Here is a 19,366-nt window from a genome sequence, read left to right as displayed (position 1 = left end):
ACTTAATTATAGGGCTTTACTTTTCTTTAAAGCAATACGGACAGCAGCCAGTCTGACTATTACTTGCCCTTGTGAAAAATAGACACCTTTACCTCCACTTAGTGGATGTCATAATCTGAGTGTATGGGAGCTGCAACTCAGGCCATCAAGAGTTGCAGCTACAGTCTGTGACGGACCACTGCACAATGGTGGAAGAAGTATTTGAATCCTCTACTTAAGTAAAAGTACTAATACCACAATTTAAAAAAATACCCCATTACAGGTGACAGTCTTCTTGTTTTGAAAATGTTAGTTAAGTCACAGTATTTAAGTATCTTCCGGAAAATGTAGTAAAAGTATCAAAAATAAAAGTACTCTAATATAAGTCTACTAGCCTCAGACAAGACTGAAGAGTTTTTTATTTTTTTTATTTTTTATTTAGGATATCAATCCATACACAGCAGGCTGAAATGCATATACCATTCACTGTGGCTGTGCCGCATATTACACATTCACTGTTCGTGTACTGGAGGCATATGAAATTAGCCACTCAAAAGGCAATAACAGTAGGTTGCTTAATTCTAAAGAAAAAAATTAAGGCGGCTAGAGGACAACATTAAACCTATATTAGAATGTGGAGGCAGTGTTCAAGGGAAGAAATGGTTATTAGGCTGGACTGGAAAGACCCCCTTACAATTAATGGACACTGGAGGGAGGATAAAAAACTGAAGGTGGCAGCCAATGCAATATCGTCGATGTCAACTGCCGTAAAACCTCAAAGAAGAAGAAGAAGAAAACCAGCGATGGGGCGGGTGGTCTGATTGGTGCAGGCGGTCCGAGCGTTTCCGCTGCCTTGGGCCAGCAGACTCCCCCCCCCCCACACACACACACACACCCCCCACCCCTCCTGTGAGAAATAGACCCGCACTATCTGAACTCGGTCGTCCTCGGGCCAAGGCCTTTGCCGAAGTTTGGCTATCCAGACACGGCTCTGAGGCTGGGTGTGAGAGGGGTCGGCAGAATCCCAGGTTCTGCACTCCACGCTCAGAGTGCAGTCTTTGTCCCAACATCCACCTCTCAGGTAATACCAACGTGCAGACGGAGCCTCGCTAATGTTAAGGAACGGTGACCAATAAGTGGTAACTCTTGCAGCGTAACGATAGGGTGCATTGGGAGAAAATCTGCGAAGTCTCAAAAGATCCGATCTTGTACCTGGTGCTTTAATTCCGCCGCAGACTGCAGCAGTTGCACCATGAACGTTAGCTAGTTAGCATTAGCCACCTTGCTGTTGAAAGGGACCGAGGATCTAATAACAAAACACAGCGCTGAGCTAATACAGGCTAATGTTAGCTAGTTAGATGGTAGATCTGGAGACCGTTGCCAACAGTTTTCTTTTCATGTAGGTGATTAAATCTTTAATAAATGTAGTATTTGGTTGTGAAGGGCTCAATAGTAGCGCACACCGAGGTTGGGTCCAAAACTAAAAGAGCATCTTCACACTCTCAGGTCATTTCACCATACTGTACTTAATAAAACTACTTGGGCCTAAGTTTGTTTCCTGTCACACATAAGCAAACAACGATAACTAAAAAAAGATAGAACTTATGCTATTTTAAAGTGTTTGATTAGAAATGTATCTTCATCTGAGAAGAGGCTAGACAGCTGCATCAGAAATCTCCTATGGCAACCAATACTGCCGCCATCTTGGCAGGTAAATGAAAAGCTGTGTGCCAATAATAATAATAATTATTATTATTCCTGTTCGAGTCATAAGAACCACCATAAATACTCTGACCCCATCACATTCAGTGTTTCAAGGAACCATTTGCATATATTCTAATGGTTATACATGCAATTGTTGGCTGTTGTAAAAAGGAAAATCATTTTATATTCTACTACTTTTAAAGTGTCTATTATCAGTATTTTGATATTAACAGTGGGTCTAATGGCTAGATGTTACGTGAAGGATGTTTTTTACAGCACTGAACCGACAGAGTATTATTATCTCCAGTTCTCTACTCTATAGAGCATTTTAACATCTTTCAACTCGTGGATTTAATGCTCCACTTTCAAGGCCCTCAACAAGGTCTGCTTTAGCCGCAGCAGGCAGCTGTTTTCAGGGACAAAGCTCTGATGAACCAACTCTGCAACACCTGCACAACACCAAATGGCAGACAGACAAACTGGTGAATTAAATGGATTTTTAGCTGGATATTTCCCTCATGAGTCGGTGGAAAAGAAAACAGAGCTAAAAGGAGATTGACTATTGGCCTTACAGTTGCCTGATGGAGAGCAACACGACTCCAGTTGAATGGAACTGTTGCTCTGTGTCTGACTGATGTGTAAATAGGCAAATTTTTGCATTATACAAAATAATAAGATGATATTATGTCAGTTTTATAGCTTGTTGTGTTGCCTCAAAAGTGGTTAAAAAATCAATTAATGCAGGTTTAAATGTCCACTAATATTTATTTTATTAACAATGGAACAGATGAGTGCATGTAATGTGAGAGTTGGTGCTGGGAGTGCTCCGCAGGGCTTTTTAGTGTTTTTCAGCCCATTCTTTAGGTTTTACCGTCCATAAATTCCACTCTTATTAACCTTGTCTCCTGCAGCAGCAGGCAGCCATTTATAGCAAACAAAAAGTGCTGATCATAACAGTGTGAAAAGGAAGGTGAGTGTTGGACTTACTTTCATCAACCAGACCCCAAATGAATGCCTATATTATTCTGTGTCTGGCTTTTATTTGCTAACACACCAGAACAACTTACTAAGGGCACAATTTTGCAGAGGTTTGGGTTTTTAGCTTTCAGTCGTCTATTTTGTCTGGCCAGGCGTAGAGCGGTAAATCTTGCATTTCATTGCGTTGTTACAGAAGAAAACGCAAAATGGGTGTCAGTGAGATATCAACATACTGATCCAACTCAGATATTTCAGTGTTTATACAAAGGTCGTAGTAATGTCCAGCCACTGTCCTAGAGTAGGATATCCTCTTTGCACCATTTCCTTGTGATTAACCTCTTGGTCGTTGTTAATATAACTTTAACGAGATATCAGTTTTCTCTGACTGTTTGTATTTTTTAGGCTGCCTGGTTTTTGAGGTCACCATGTTGTAACACGATATTCATGATTTTCTCTAGTGACTACTGCTGAAAGATGGCTCTCTCCGGTCCATTTTTGTGCTAAAGAAGTCGGGAAGAGCTATCTTATCACAAATATATGTTTTCTGTAGCAGAAAAACACATAACATGAGGCAACAGATGCATCTAATAGGTTAAACTGGGCTCACTGGGCACTTTTTGGGCTGTTAAACATGGGCAATAGCTCTATAGACTGACTGGTTGAAGCTCAGTAGCGCAGAAAAATTAAGGCTAAAAACAACCTGTAATATAATACTCACAAGTAAGAGGCTCACCTAAAAATAAGCGTTCACTCCATTCAAAGAGACCATCTGCTGTGCAGTAGAAAAAAATGCAGATTGTGGTGCAGCAAGCCAGAAGTTGAGTAACATCCATACTCAACCTGACTGAGAAGACTGGTAGCATATACAAAGGAAGATTTTACATGGTCAGCCAGCATACACAACACCAATTTAATTCATCCATCATTCTTTTTTTTCACACCTATGCTTTTCCTATTGTGACATGTCAAAAATTCTTTTTCGAAAAAGATCTTTTACTGTATGTTTTGTAAATATTTCCCTTTCTAGAACCACAAACTCTCAATTCATGTCCCACACTTCTTTTTATATCTGATCATGTTGCCATCTGTTGAGTTTAAGCCTACATTTTTTAAGCTGAAAATGTTGAGGACAGTTGTGTGTTTTTACAGTTCAAAAACATAACTTTTCCTGTGGATAAGCGTGTTAAAAATATATAATATTTTGTAAATAGTTTATCAAATAGTTGGCACATTTTTTAACAAGCCTGTCTTTTCAGTTTAGCTGCCGCAGAACTAATTTTGTTATATTAATAAGTTTCTTATAGCATACGGTATATATCTGGTCCTTGTCTTGAATTAGTAGTATTTTTTAAAATATTTTAAGATTGCTCCCGGAAGTAGTGGTTCAGATTGGCTAAATATGGCTAAATATTGTATTTTACCGCTGCAGCTTCACAATGTCTGAACTCTTTATGGAATGTGTCGAGGAGGAGCTGGAGCCTTGGCAGAAACAAGTTCCTGAAGTTCACTTGATAGAGGATGATGATGATGAACCCATTTTCGTTGGAGTGCTCTGTATGTCATTTCACATTTTTAAAATTTATGAATGTCAGCATTTAAAAACCTAATTTTGTTGATGTTTAAGCCCAACAAGTGCAAACGATAATATGAAATGTGTAGCGCAGAATCACCATCTGCTGTTTAATATTTGGCATAGAACAGTTTAACATTGATAGTTTATAATCAAATTGATATTTACTATAGCTGTTTAAAATTAATATTACATTTTGTTCACTTGTCCTCCTGCAGGTTGCACCTAATCTCTGCTTACAGTTTGTTTAGGTTTATTTACTTCAGGAGACAAAGTAGCCTGTTGAAGCGCTTACTTTGGTCCTTTTGTATGTTCTTACAGCTAATAACCAAAAGGATGGTAAGCCTAACCCTCCACCTCCTCAGAGGAACAGTGCAGGGATACAAGAAATAAAGCGTCCTGCTCCCCAGCCTGCCATGGGCTCCTCACCAATAATGTTGCCACTGAATATGGTGGGAAATGCAGTGAATACTGCAGCACCCAATCTGACTACAGTTACTCCGCAGCCTGTTATTGTCAATAACCAGGTATTGTTTAATTATTTTTCCAAATAATTTGAAAAAAGGACAACTATTTGTTTGTTGTGATTTTGTTTTGTATGGAGTAAACAGCTTTTCATGTTATGTAAATTTATCCAGTTGATGCATGAAGTACTCCTATGTTGAATTATGGATTCAAACTTCTTTGCAGGGCTTTATTGTCACTTCTCCACAATTAGCAAACAACAGTGAGTTCATTGCCTCTCTTGGGAGACAGTACCCACCTGGGACATCATTTACAATTGTACCAGGTAAACCCGATTATAATACAGTTCTGAGGAGTAAATCCTCTTTCCCCTCTTATCAGCGATTTGGTGATGTAATACAATAAGCTTCATCAAAGGCTTTTATAGTTTTAATGTGATAATGCCAAGTTTGTCTTAAGAGTTTGTGTCCTCTGTTGTTCAGCTGGACAGCAGCAGCTTTTTCAGCAGGTCAGTCCAGGCACAGTAATACCTGGTGCCGTCCACAGGCCTCAGGTGCAACAAATCAGCAACAACGTCGTGACGTTGTCTAATGTCCAGAGCCCTGCTGTGTATTCAACACAATCTAATCAGCTGCAACCTATACGACCAAACTCCCAATCTCTTCAGACCTTCAGTAGCACCAATAGAGGTAGTTTTCTTAGATTTAACGGTATTTTACCATGCTTGCAGCTAAACGAGCTGACAATGACTAAAATGTAAATGGGTTTTCTTGGATTTCATACAGATCAAAGCGCAGTCAAACGAGGATTGCTACCACAGGAAACAGACAGTGTGGCAAAAAGAGCAAAGCTTGACTTAGGTAAGTGTCTGTTACCAGAGGGATTTTTTTTGACACTGTTTTATACTCTTATTACTGGAAACTAAGCCTGAACCTAATCTAAGTTCTCTTGTGTTTTAATATCTAGTTATTTGTAACATCTAACTGGTTTTCTTTAGGGCCGGCAAAAGTAACTGTGAGAGTGGAAAATGGGATCATAAAGAAAAAGTGCACCAATTGTCAAGAAGAATTCCTTACACAGGAAGCCCTGAAATTTCATATGATGGTGAGTAAACCTCCTGTGGAATCTAGTCCATGAGTGGAAACATGAAAGCATAGCATAACACAGCCATAAAATATTTTTGAAAACAAACAACATAAAAATTTGCACCCAGAGATCAACACTTTCTGGGTAAAATGCTCTTAATGTGTTTTCATCTTTGCTTTAATGTCTGATTTGTTGCTTAAATGAATCAGACATAAATAGGAAGTTGGCATTCATGTAAAAAGTCTCGTTATTTCAGAGTTGCTGTACAAATGCTGAAAGTACAGCTCCATCAGCTCTGAACATGGGTGCAAACAAGCGCATCATGCTGGTCTCAGATTTTTACTACGGCCGGTTTGAGGGAGATGGGAACAAGAAGGAGGTGCAGAAGACCAACACAACTTTCAAGTGCCAGAGCTGTCTAAAAGTCCTCAAGAACAATATCAGGTATGATTATGTTTTTCTTGCCCCTGTAAAATAACAGGGTAATAATCCATTTCTTCCCCTCATAAGTATACTCTGTCAGCTGAAAATATAAAATCAGCAAGGGCACAGTGCAGCTCTGAATGTTGTTATGCCGCAACATTATCATTCATTTGGAGTTGTGTTTTCTCGCTACCTGACAAATGTAAGTCCAATATTCACTTCCCTTTTAGCCCTGTTTTTGCTCTCCTGCCAACTCCTGAGGGAAATATCTGGCTCTTTAGCTGCGAAATGCTTCACCATGTTGCTGAGCAGCTAGTGTACAGCGGGTTCTCTTAAAGCTTTTTCTCTAAAAACAGCTGCCTGCTGCAGCTGAAAAAGATCGCAGTAAGAGCGGCGAGAGTGTGCCAGAGCAGTGAAGTTGGGGCCAGACAGCAAAAACACTCAGGTGAAACTTGCTATGAAGCTCTGTAAAGGCGAAGGGGGCGGCAGATTCAGGTGATAATTTTCTCTGCTGAAGGTTCATGACGACCAGCGGACCCTTTCACACTGTCACATTGTTTTCACATGGTCCTAGGTCTAAGCATTTGAATCAATTACTTAATAACAGTGGTCAGTTACCATGAATTTAAAGCTGTTATGATGTTTGTGTGTACTTGTGTTGTTTGTAAGCACTTCCACACATTTAATCTGCAATGTGAGACTGGGACTTGAAAGACATGAGAAAAAGTTATCTGTCCAGTGTCAGTGAAGAAGGAGTGGACATCTTCTTTGGTGCTCACTGCAGTTTTCCTCTCAGATGGATGACAGTATCAGACCGTTTTCCCTCTTGGGCCTAAAGATGAAAAATGACTGCTAGTTTGGTGTAAAAACTGCTCCTTTGATTAAATAACTTTGCTTCAGAACATTGCAAAAAAAAAGCTTCTGTAAGCTGCTTTTAATGGGGAAACACATTTGTACTGCAACCGCACTCTGTTGCTCACAGTTGAGGTCATAGTTCATCCACATTAAAATTTCTATTAGGGGAGCTGAGGTAGCAGAATGCACAGACTGAAAAATGGGCCGTGCCTGGTCAGGGCAGGAGTGGCAAGTATCTGTGGAGGTGCTTGCTGCAACGTCGGAGCACTGCATCATTAGGCAAAACAAAAATCTGAGCTTAATTGCTGATATTTTAACGGCCATTATACATGCTTAGAAACCGAGGTGCAAGGAGAATACTTCATTTGTCTTTAAACTCCTTTGGGACCCGGATGATAACCGCTACATGCACACAGCCTGTGAATATTTAATTATTATTTATTTTTATTTTTTCTTCCCCACTACTTGACATTGCTTTTGTTTTAATGTCTCTTGTTTGTCTTTTGGAAACTGGAATATTCCTCAAATCACTGCAAATTTCCTGCATATGTAGATTATGAGCCCACAAGTTCGGGTTTTTGTTTTGTTTTGTATCTACTCTTATTTCACCTTTCTTACTTTATAAACTGAGCTGTTAACAGCCCCCTGTTAATCAGTTGTTTCAGCTCCTCATGTCACACAGATATATCTGCTGTGCCTTACTACAGAAATAAGCTGGCTGATTACTTGTCAGCTCCTATGTATTAAAGGGTTACGTGACGTTTCTGTGCTGTGTGTGTGTGTGTGTGTCTGTGTCCGTGTCCGTGTCCACCCTGCCATGCAGGTTCATGAACCATATGAAACACCACCTGGAGCTGGAAAAGCAGAACAGTGAGAGCTGGGAAAGCCACACAACCTGCCAGCATTGCTACCGACAGTATATGACTCCGTTCCAGCTGCAGTGCCACATCGAGAGTGCTCACAGCCCGATCGAATCCTCAAGTAAAACATAATGATCTGCACAGCTTGAGGTTTAGACAGGACAGTAAAGTCAGACACTTAGTGGCCATTTTTCATTTTCGTCTCTTTCCTTTTTCAGCCAATTGCAAGATATGTGAGCTGGCGTTTGAGTCAGAGCAAGTGCTCCTGGAACACATGAAGGATAACCACAAGCCCGGGGAAATGCCTTATGTCTGCCAGGTCTGTTGCTTGTTACTGAGTTGTGGTTTGGTTTAAAATTTCAAGGGAAACATTTACTAACACGGAAATTCTGTTTTATTGTTTCCACAGGTGTGCAATTACAGGTCCTCTTTCTTCTCAGATGTGGAGACACATTTCCGAAGTGTCCATGAAAACACAAAAGACCTGCTCTGTCCCTTCTGTCTCAAAGTTCTTAGAAGTAGTCACATGTACATGCAACATTACATGAAACATCAGGTAGGATGCTGCATTTCATCCAGTCTGCTGTAAAGCCAGGAAAACCTTGTGTCATGTCACATGTGTCACAGAGCAATGTGCTTTTGTAATAGTCTACGGATTCTGTAAATTCTTAAGATCATAGATCATAAAGAATATTTGCAAGAGTTTGAACACACTTTTGGTTTGTACTTGTAGCTCCAACTCCAAGGTTGGATTGGTTTGGTTGTCTGCCCGGCATAATTCTGTAACACATAAAAACCTCCTTCTCTCTACCAGCCCTAAAGGAGCAATACATATGGTAGAGATGGAACCAAAGAAAATTAATTGGTCATCTATTAATAGAAATGAAACTCGATTCTTTCATACTCGTTATACTTTTTCCGTGAATCCAAATGAAGCATCTTAGAAATTAGCCTCTTCTCTCACTGCTTATTAATTGCGTTTTTGTGTTTCTACACTGTGATGTTTCTTCTGTTTCAGAAAAAAGGGATCCATCGTTGTGGAAAGTGCAGACTGAATTTCCTCACCTACAAGGAGAAATTGGAGCACAGGACTCATGTCCACAAGACTTTCAGAAAACCTAAAGCCCTGGAGGGCCTTCCTCCGGGTACAAAGGTCTGACACGACATAAGATCGTACATCACTTATTTTAGACCTTTGTTTTAGCTATTCTTAGATTAGTACAAATTAAATGCAGAGTTAATACATATTATGTTTTCTTTCCAGGTGACCATTCGAGCCTCCCTCACAGGAAAGACGCCCGTAGTGCCGATCTCCCCTGACAGATCGAGCTTTACCATCAGTCCAGACACACTAAGAATCAGTCAGAAAACCAAACCTCCAGTCAATGTATCCAAGTCTAAATCGAATGTCTCTGGAGCGGGAAAACCTAAGACGACTCAGAGCAAGAAGCAAGAAGGTCGAACTACCAAGCACAACCTGGCACTCCGGAATCTCAGGTTGTTAACTGATCTTTTTCACACTGTAGTCGGAGACATTACAACAATTACTCATTTCATTTTTATGAAAACCTTAACACATTTCTGTGCTAATACAGACTGATGATTTGTGCTGCAACTACAAATGATCAAAGGGATAGTCAGATTGTTGTAGTTGAAGTAAATTACATCCTAACAACAAAAATTCAAATCCTTGATTCTTTACAGTATCTTGAAATCTGACCGGACTCCTGAAGGGAGAGTCTCTCAAATGTTTAAACCAAGGCGTAATTTCAAACTGTATGATGGAACTTTGTGTTTTGTGCTCTTTTTCTAACATTTCCAATTTTCAGAGTCAACGGAGGGCGTTTCACGTGCATCGAGTGCAACACACAAGTTGACCACTTCTTTTCTCATTTCCCAATGGTTTCGAATTGTGGCGCCTGCAAATATCGGACAAGTTGCAAAGTTTCCATTGGGAATCATATGATAAGGTGAGTAAAAATTGTAATTGAATCAGTATTTGTGGTGCTTCGTTTTAGGTCTGATGTATTTATCTGACAAATCTTGTGACAAATCTTTCTTTGGCCTCTGTTAGATTTCATAGTACCATCACCAAAAATAGATTTTTGAAAATGGATCATAAGAAAATTTCATCTACATTAAAGTAAGTATGCATCATAACTTATATTTTGCACAACACAGAATACAGTGTTTTTTCTGTCAGAAAATTATTTTTGTTTTTGTTTTTCCTCAGATTAACCCTGGTCTGTCTCAACTGTGACCTCCTCGTTGATGCATCAGGTGGTGACCTGATGACCAAACATTTAACCGATCGACCGAATCACATATGCAAAGTTATTCAGGAGAAAGGTATGTGGGTTTTTTTGGTTGGTTGTTTGTTTTTTTTGTTTTTTGTGTTGCTGTTTTTTTGTTTTGTTTTTTTACTCTAGTACCACCTGAGTCATGGCTAGTATTTAGTGGTACCAGTTTCTTGAAAAGGCTGTCTCTTGTGTTTAACCCAGCAGATATCAAAGCCAAAGATCAAGTGTGAGTAGAAACTACTACCCACATTACATCTTGTCACTCATTTATCTTTAACCTCTAAGAAAAATACTTGACAAAGTAGAGGACAAAATAAACATTTACTAAATTCTTAATGGGGTACTCCAGTGATTTAGCGTCACACTTCCACAAAGTTGAAGTTTCTACAACAGACAGATTAAGAAAAGGTAAATAAAGAAAGGTAAAGTGCCACAAACACAAGTTATGTTATTTGCTTAGACTTGACAACATTATACAACTGTTTTTATAGGTTCCCCGTGACTAGTAAACTGACCTTCATGTGTAAAATTTTTGGAGTGCCCCTTTAAGGTACCAAATGAATCTTCTTCTATTTCTTCCTTTGGCTGCTCCTGTCAGGGGTCGCCACAGCGGATCATGCCTTTCCATCTCCTCCTGTCCTCTGCATCTTCCTCTGCCACGCCAACCGCCCGCATGTCCTCTCTCACCATGTCCATAAACCTCCTTTTGACCTTCGTCTTTTCCTCTTGCCTGGCAGCTTTTCATCTTCAGCATCGTTCTCCCGTATATATCCACCATCTCTCCTCCGCCCATGTCCAAACTGTCTCAATCTCAACTCTCTTGTTTTGTCTGCAAACCGTCCAACCTGAGCTGTCCTTCTAATATGCTCATTCCTAATCCCGTCCATCCTCGTCGCTCCCAGCGAAAATCTTTACATCATCATTACAGCATTTTTACCTCTGCCAACTCCAGCTCCGCCACCAGTCTTCTCGTCATGGCCCCCTCTCCAAACCATACAACTTAGCTCGTCTCACTACCATCTTGTAAACCTTCCATTTCACTCTTGCTCTTACCATTCTGTCATGAATCACCCATGATGGTCTCCTTCACCCACTCCGACCTGCCTGCTCTCTCTTCCGCACTCCTCGTTACAAGGTACCAAAAGAATCCAGTCCCAATAAATTGGCATGTCAGGTTTCCATTCCCAGGTACAGAGTAGCTGTTCACAAATTTCCATGACTGCTTTTAAATATTAAACCTTGCTTAACATTTGTTAACAGTGTTTGGTAATAAGAGCCTGTGGCTAAAGGCTGCATGTTAACCTGAAATCTGCTTCTGTAATGCTGCCCTCTTCTTTGCATGCAGGCATCTCGTCCTGGGGCAGCCAGCAAAAGTCTTGTACCTCTTGACGTCAGCACCTGCTCAAAGACCAAAGGAAATGGACTTGAAACTAGTCGAAAGTGTCACATCTGGCAGTGCTACTGCTGCTACTGTTGATCAACCAGAATCAGCAGGTGATGAGGAAAAGGTTTCCACAGAAGTAAGCGTCAATGAAGGTTCCTTTAAAGGAGAATTAAAGCAGTTGTTGCTGCCTGCTTTATCGTCTTCCTGTAGATCAGATGGGGTTTTAGATCTCGGTGATGAGTCAATGGGTAACTCACAGAGCACAGATGTCAGGGAGCAGCTCCCGGTCTCTGGGATTGTCCATGAGCATGAGACTAGGGAACAGCAGACAAAATCTGAATGAACCTGTACATCAACTAAACAGTGCACATGACAAACAGAGGTCTGCACAGTTATGAATCAAAAATAACTGCTTCATCAGCCATGCTCTGCATTGTAATTTCTTTTACAAATACCAATTATATGATGATGTTGCTTTGGCTGCTGGTATTTGCTGCTGCTACTACTCATGACCCCTGTGTTTGGCAGGTCATTTTCAACAACTGAAAAAAGTATTTTATCAGATTTTTTTTTTTCTGTCACACTTTCATCACCTAAATATATGGAAAGTATCTTTGTATTTATAGATAAAAATGCATCCCGTACAATCCTATTTGCCCTATAAACTATCTAGTTAGAACATTTGCAAAAATCAGAAATCATTACTCTGCATCTTGACTGATTCAAGCATTTTCAGTTGTGGATTTGACTTAAATGACTGTGGCTCACTTTGTATTTCTAAAACGTTTCAAAAAGTGGTTGATGTTATCCTTAAGGAAACCCCATCTGCCATAAGGAGGGACAGTATTTAGCTCTGCTCCTGATCCCCAGTGTCAACTTTTGATTTGCTTTACTGAAAAAGATGAAGACATTATTTTGTCAACGATCTGACTCTAAAACTAAACCAGATTTTTTTGAAAAACACACTCAGTGGCAAAAAATATACATACTGACGTTCTCTCTGATGATTTACTGATGTTATTTAAAGTCTCCATGTAGTCCCCGTAAAAGTACACATAGAAAATAATGTAATTTTGCCTTTGATTCAATTTTGTTTAAGCAGTTTGAGCCCCATTTCTATCAAAGACTATTTTGCACTGCTAACTTGATTTGGATTAAGATGATGTTTGTTTTAGATTTTTATCATCCTTTAATTTGTTAATCTATCATTGTATAATGTGTAAATTAATTTTCGAGATGTAATCACAAAGCTGCTCCGTTTATATTGAATTTGAGGTTATTATACCAACAAAAAAAACATAAATTATCACTGAAATGTATACGTTATTTACAGAAAATTCCTGATTTGTGGCAGAAATATTGGTCTATAATAGATGTGGAACAGGTATATTATTAAGAAATTAGGTGTGAATGTATCAGAGTAACTTCTATCTCGGCGCATAGAAAGTTTCTTTAAACCATTAAGAAATACAGTAGTACATGTATAAAAAAAATTAGCATCACATTTTATTCCTTAAGGAACGGAATGTCAACTTTGTGTGGCCAAGGCCAAAAGACAGAAGAATTAAGCAGTGGAAGGCGGCATAAGGTGGAAAATGACCACAACTATTTGAGGACTTTTATCGTCTTACTTTTAACTGGTGCCAGGTGGAAAAGAAATATGTACACGTTATGTTGGGCGCAGGTATTCAGCATGGCATGTCAACCAGTGTTTATGTTGCAGCTGCTGGTTGCTTAAGTTGCATTTTATTTTGCATTTACTGAAAAAAGGCAAATTCCCTATGGCTCTGGGAAGGATTTATACAATGCAATTTGTTTACTTAGTTTGGCTTAAAATGTCTGAAGTCATTGGTCATGTCATTGGTTTTTAAAAAGGGTTTTCACTTGTATATACAGTATCTGTAGAGCAAGTCTATAAATGCACCTACGTCTATGATGGCACTGTAAATGTTAACCCCCTGAGTCTGTTTTCAATACATTCCTCTAAAGATATATGGTGTTCCACTTAGGACACATTTTCCTCAGAGATCTATAAACTACTGGGTTTAGATCCATGTTTTTCTGTTGTTTGTTATGTAAATAAATCTTTAATACAAGAGACGTGTCTTTTCTCTTAACGTTGTTCTCTAAAACAGCCAGACATTAAGGTCCTGTAGGTCAACAATGAATTTCAGAGAGCTCAGATGTTTGGATATTATGAATACTTATTACTAAAAAATGTCTGACCTGAAATGTAAGCATTTATTTTTTTATTTTTTTTAATGCTATTTTAAAATTCTTCTTCACTGCGATATACAGTGCGAAATTGTACTTTTTACTCCACTATATATACTCACACACACATACACACACACACACATATATATATATATAGATAGATAGATAGATAGAGATATAGATATATATAGATTTATAGATAGATACATTTCTATTTCTATACACACAATCTATGGTGTGGATGTAAAGGATATTCATTTTGATTTTTCCCGGACCTCACGTCATTGTCAACGCTCATTTTTATTGGCTGAGCGTACGGTGACGCGGCGTTCCCAGGACAACGAAACGCCAAACAACCGAGGAAACCAAGCGACGCCTCCCGTTAACTGCGGCTAATTGACGGCTCACGACGGCTGTGCATCGAAACTCACCTCAAGTTCATTCATCCAAGGTTTTTTACAAATAAGAGAGTTAGGAGGAATAAAGCTAAGATCGCTGGAATCGGCGAAAATCACCACAAACATGGTAAATCTTCGTCGGCAAACCGAAGTTAGAGTTAGCCTCAAGCAGAGCAGCTACCACGCTGTTAATATGGATCAGCTTGTCACTGTTCACCTGCTTTCAGTGTCTCTACTTGTGTCTTTGTCACCGGGACAGAGTCGCAACTGGGCCTACAGCCGGCAGCAGAGGTTAACGTCCCAGCGCCAGAGTCAGGAGCAGCAGAGGCAGCAGGAGGCCGGGCGTGTGGAGAGGGAGCGGCAGCTGCAGGCCAGTCTGCGGGACGAGGAGAGCTTTGAGAGGAGGAGACACCTGCGACAGGTGCAGGAGGAGCTCCGGGAGAGGCAAATGGAGAGCGCTCTGCTCAAGGTCTGCTCTCTGTTAGTGCTAGTTGTACAAGACAGTGTGGAGCTGAAATGATGAATATAAAGAAAAGTAATTGGTAGCCGTTTTTTTCAATTTATTCATCAAAAATGACTAGAACCAGCTTGTCAAATGTGAATATTTGCTAGTTTTTGTAGTTTTCTATGACAGTTTTGGGTTGTTTTTTTTAGTTTTTTTTACTGCTGGTCAGACAAAAAAGGCTATTTAACTATTAAGTTAGGCTTCAGGGAATAATGATGGACCATTTTCCCTCCTCAAGAACATTTAAGCATTAGCTTTGATGTCATTATACTATACGGGATTGAACAACTAAGTTTAGTTCTATCTCATTTCATGCTAAACACAAATTCTATTAAAAAAGATAAATAAAACAAACAAATTAGCATACAACATAAGTACAATAAAATATAAATTTGTATATATATATATGCACACATGAATTGTGTACATTGCTGAATAATTGTAGTGCAAAGACATGAGGTAGTAATGGTAAGTGTGTGAGGTTTTTTATAAATCTGGTGTGATGAACCAATTAAAGAGGTTATACAGATTATTTTAGAGGAATGATATTTAATTGTTACATAGAGAAACTAATGTACCACAGAGATGCACTGTTTACTTTTGACAGTACAAATTTCTTGTGCTGTAGACTCAAACTTTATTATCATAATTGGATAATCAGACTGAATTTCCATTTCATCTTTGCTTGGGGAAAAAAAAAGACAATAATCTATCCTTTAAAGCAACATCTTATTTTGTCAGCAACATGGAGCAATTGTAGGGTAAATTTAACTGTAATAGGTTATTGTCTGTTTTATTGATAATCACCAATAAAACAGGTAAAAACCGCGGGCCACTGGTGGTTTGAGGTCCTTTTTGGAAAACATTGCTTTACCTAACACTATGCTGTATCATGTCAACTGTACCTTACCTAAAGATGCAGATATTCAAAATAAAATTTGACTTGCAGGCAGACGAGGAGAGATTAAACAGGGAAAAGCAACTTGAACAAGAGGAAAGAATGGCAAAAGAGCTAGCCCGCATAAACTATGAGAAGCAAAGAGAAGAGAAAATGAGGCAGTATATCAAAGAGAACAGGTACGCTCACTTACTTCATTACCTTGACTTACTGCATATTCTGTGTGAGTATACAAATGCAACACTTTTTGCTTTTGCACAGTCTTTCTCTGCTTTGGTCTCTTCGTTACTTACGTTCATTTTTAAACGTCTATGTAAATCTTTTCAGCCTGGAGCTTCGAGAACTGGAGTCAAAACTGAAATCTGCATATCTGAACAAAGAGAGAGCTGCACAGATTGCCGAGCAGGAAGCTATGAGATTTGAGACAATGGTGAGCACTGTCCTTGTTGATTTCAATCACTTCCCAAAAACTTTTTTCAAAATTTCTCAACTGCTAATTGTAAATGTAGAAAATAGAGAGGGTAACTGCCATGGCTAAAATGAATTATGTACTCTTTGTTGAGGATGGTTGGATCAGCTGTGTGCATGGCCTTATGTTTATCAATATATTGAGGATTATGCTTAAAAAAGCTCTAAAGAGCCAATTTAGGAATACAAAACTTCTTATTCCTCCTAATAATGAAGGATTAGACAGAAGGTATTTGGTTTCTTATACTTATGGGTTGAGATACTTCATGAATAGCTTTTAACTTAATTTTTAACTGTGATTTAATCTTAATTTTAAGGGGAAACTTCCAAATGAAAAAACCATATTACTGGGGGGAAGCCTACATGCTGTATACTGTGCATGTCTTTTCTGTTTCATTAGCGTGAGGAGGCAGACTTTGCTCGCAAGATGAAGAGCAAATGTGAGCGAGCAGCCAGTGAGCAGCAGAAGCTGGAGAAGAAACGCCACGAGGAGCTGATGCAGTATCAGAGAGAGCTGGAGCAACAGCTGATGGAGAGGGAGCGCAAGAGACAAGAGGCATATGAGGAGTTCCTCAAAGAGAAGCTGATGGTGGATGAGATTGTCAGGAAGATTTACGAGGAGGATCGGATGTGAGTCCTTCATGACTAATTCTCACACCGCTTAACATGAATGCACAATGCACACAAGAAGGTTTTTCTAGCTAAACATAACAGTCAAGGAATGAGATATTAGTATGAGCAAAAACTTGACCTGAATTCCATAGATTTAAATTTGCCGTGCTTTTACTGGCCTGTTCAGTTAAACAGAGTAGATATGTTCAGTCAAATCATTTTATATCCAAGAAACTGTGAAATTTCATTGCATTCAGTTAAAATTTCAAGTGGATTACGAAATCAAGCAGTGAATTTGTTCATGCAACTCATATTGTACATATTTTTAATCCACTGGTTCAGTGTGAGTATGCATTTCAAATACAGTCTACAAGCCCTCGTTTCTTTCTAGTGAGTACATGAAGACTGTGGTAGTATAATGGATTTACTGAAAAATATTGTTTTGGTGAAGGGAGAGGGAGCTGAAATTGGAGAAGGTCAGAGCCACTAAGCAGCACATTGAAGAATTCAAGAGACAGCAGGCCGAGTGGAGACGCATGGAGCAAGAGAAGACGGAGGCCGAGAACAGACGCATCATGGAGTTTGCGAGCCATCAGCAGCACATGGAGGAGAGCAGATTGGCTAAAATCAGAGAGAGGGAAGAAGCCAAAGAGTATCTTCATAAAATAGTTGAGACAACTTTTTGTTCTAATGGCCATCTATTTATCTATTCAGTCAATGACACATGCCTGTATCTGGTACCAAACATCACTAGTATCACTCATGTCTCTTCTCCTCTAGCTGTCTAAGAAGATTGAAGAGGAGAGGCAGCAGCGTGAAGAGATGGAGCGAGTCCGTGAGGAACTTTGTTTAGAGGAACAGGAAGAGGCTAACAGACAGAGAGAAATTGTAAGGATCATTACTTTACTGCTTGTGCAGCAATTCTGACATAATTACAGATGACATTTGAGATAGAAGTAATAACAACGGAGATATCCAAAAAATAATCTTTTATATATGGGATATTAGAGCTACAAGTAATGATTACAAGTATTAATTATCAATTAATTTGTCAATAAATTTTAAATTAATCGTTTGGTCTATAAAAGTCAGAAAACTGTGAAAAATTACTAAGTCAAGTTCCCAAAGTCTAAGGTGACATCTTCAACTTGCTCCATTCGTTCAAACAACTGTTCAAAACCCAAAGAAGTTTCATTAACAATGATGTAAGACAGAAAACTGCAAATTCTCACATTTGAAGAGCTACAGCTAGGGGTGCTTGGCATTTTGCTTGATAAGCGACTGATTCATCACTTAGTTAAGTAATCGTTGTAACGCTAGGATGCTAAGTTGTAATCATATCAAGCCTTACTATCATTATTTTGAAGGGACACATTCTGTAGTGTACCACCTCACGACTTCAACATGTGTACACTGTCTGCCACAAACCCCTTGAGCAAAGCAGTCCGAGTCTGAACATCCCAAATAGTTAATGCTCTTAATTCACAGGAATTTTGACTGCTCTATTCACTGTGGGGCTCCTTCTCCATGAACAGCAGCTCATGAGACAAGAGCCATGTACAGAGTCCTGTGTCCTCTGGGGCTTGAATTTAGAAGTTTACCAAAATTATCCTGATATTTTTTACCAAACAGGAAGCGATGGAGAAGAAAATCAAACAGAGGCTGATGATGCAGCAGACCTGCCAGGAGCAGATGGCTTTCAAAGAGATGCAGAGGCAGGCAGAGAAAGAGGAAGAGGAGGCCTTCAGGAAAATAATGATGGCCAAGTTTGCAGAGGACGATCGGATAGAGCAGATGAATGCCCAGAAACGACGCATGAAGCAACTTGAGCACAAACGCGAGGTGGAGAAACTGATAGAGGAAAGGAAACGGCAGCGTGAGGCCGACACGGTACAAACCATGTTTTCAGTTTGCATAATTACATCCAGATTAAGGTGGTACTGGTTTAGTTTAACTGCCAGTAGTTGTACTGCTAGTACTACACTACACTACAGAAGGCAACAGGTCAAAGTGACCAACTTTCATCTCGATCATATTTGATGTTTAACACTTGCAAAGTCTTGAGGACAAAGATGTATTAATGACAGTATCTAAATATGAAAAGAAAAATTGTAGTAGCTTGAGAGAATAGAAAAAAATTGGCAATGAAAACACAAGATTTATTTGAGTAACATAAATGAAACACATTATACATAATACACAGTGGATCTGTATCAATTTTTGATTGTAATGTCAGTTTTGAACAACTGGCTTTGATAATGACATTTTAATTCCTCTCTTCAAGGAACTGGAGGCTAAAGAGAGAGCGATTGAGCAGGAGAGGGAGGCACTTCGTAGACAGATAATTGAAGAAGAGAGGCAGCGACTCCTTAAACGCCACGCAACAAAACTCCTTGGATACTTACCTAAGGTATGGAGCAGTGTATGAATCATAAATCATTCTATCTAGTTTCATATCTTCAGTAGATCAAACAAGTGTATGACCATCAGTGTATCTACTTTCAGGGCTTGCTCCGTGAAGATGACCTTGCGCACTTTGATGAAGACTTCAGAAAAAACTTTAAAGCACGTCAGGCCGATATCTTCTCTGAAGACGGCTGGGACGGCAATGATTAAACCTTTTTCTTCCAGTATGCCAGCAGAGGGCAGTTTAAGGTTATGATT

At 39.3% G+C, this 19,366-nt stretch overlaps 2 protein-coding genes across 3 annotated transcripts; both read left to right on the top strand.

Annotated features, from left to right (window-relative positions):
- The first annotated feature begins 889 nt into the window (after positions 1-889).
- On the top strand, positions 890-13,679 carry LOC120792142 (zinc finger protein 280C-like). Of its 2 annotated transcripts, none has more exons than XM_040131219.1 (18): positions 890-1,060; positions 4,091-4,215; positions 4,553-4,758; positions 4,922-5,021; positions 5,179-5,385; positions 5,482-5,556; positions 5,694-5,800; positions 6,039-6,226; positions 7,884-8,041; positions 8,139-8,239; positions 8,330-8,476; positions 8,939-9,073; positions 9,185-9,417; positions 9,750-9,890; positions 9,995-10,063; positions 10,154-10,269; positions 10,425-10,446; positions 11,566-13,679. In XM_040131219.1, the coding sequence occupies exons 2-18, from the start codon at positions 4,098-4,100 to the stop codon at positions 11,945-11,947; spliced, it is 2,505 nt and encodes an 834-aa protein (XP_039987153.1). In that variant the 5' UTR covers positions 890-1,060; positions 4,091-4,097; the 3' UTR covers positions 11,948-13,679. The 2 variants fall into 2 exon arrangements, with proteins under 2 accessions (XP_039987153.1, XP_039987145.1); XM_040131211.1 differs by having other exon boundaries at positions 10,422-10,446.
- Positions 13,680-14,162: 483 nt separating this feature from the next.
- On the top strand, positions 14,163-19,347 carry mns1 (meiosis-specific nuclear structural 1). Its single transcript, XM_040131230.1, has 10 exons — positions 14,163-14,346; positions 14,479-14,688; positions 15,674-15,801; positions 15,950-16,052; positions 16,491-16,720; positions 17,154-17,370; positions 17,483-17,590; positions 18,335-18,592; positions 18,987-19,112; positions 19,208-19,347. Exons 1-10 carry the CDS (start codon positions 14,344-14,346, stop codon positions 19,316-19,318), a joined length of 1,494 nt encoding a protein of 497 aa, XP_039987164.1. The 5' UTR covers positions 14,163-14,343; the 3' UTR covers positions 19,319-19,347.
- The last annotated feature ends 19 nt before the right edge of the window (positions 19,348-19,366 follow it).

This window comes from Xiphias gladius, chromosome 1 (genome assembly GCF_016859285.1).
Source record: "Xiphias gladius isolate SHS-SW01 ecotype Sanya breed wild chromosome 1, ASM1685928v1, whole genome shotgun sequence".
NCBI classification, from domain to species: domain Eukaryota; kingdom Metazoa; phylum Chordata; class Actinopteri; order Istiophoriformes; family Xiphiidae; genus Xiphias; species Xiphias gladius.
Note: the sequence above shows the minus strand (reverse complement) of the source record. Positions and strands in the feature narration are given on the sequence as shown.

Coding starts and splice junctions, on each gene's coding strand:
- LOC120792142 (XM_040131211.1), top strand. CDS start 4,098: ATGTCTGAACTCTTTATGGAATGTGTCGAGGAGGAGCTGGAGCCTTGG. Junction 5,801..6,038: donor CCCTGAAATTTCATATGATG/GTGAGTAAACCT, acceptor TCGTTATTTCAG/AGTTGCTGTACAAATGCTGA. Junction 10,447..11,565: donor ATCAAAGCCAAAGATCAAGT/GTGAGTAGAAAC, acceptor CTTTGCATGCAG/GCATCTCGTCCTGGGGCAGC.
- mns1 (XM_040131230.1), top strand. Junction 14,689..15,673: donor TGGAGAGCGCTCTGCTCAAG/GTCTGCTCTCTG, acceptor TTTGACTTGCAG/GCAGACGAGGAGAGATTAAA. Junction 17,591..18,334: donor CTAACAGACAGAGAGAAATT/GTAAGGATCATT, acceptor TTTACCAAACAG/GAAGCGATGGAGAAGAAAAT.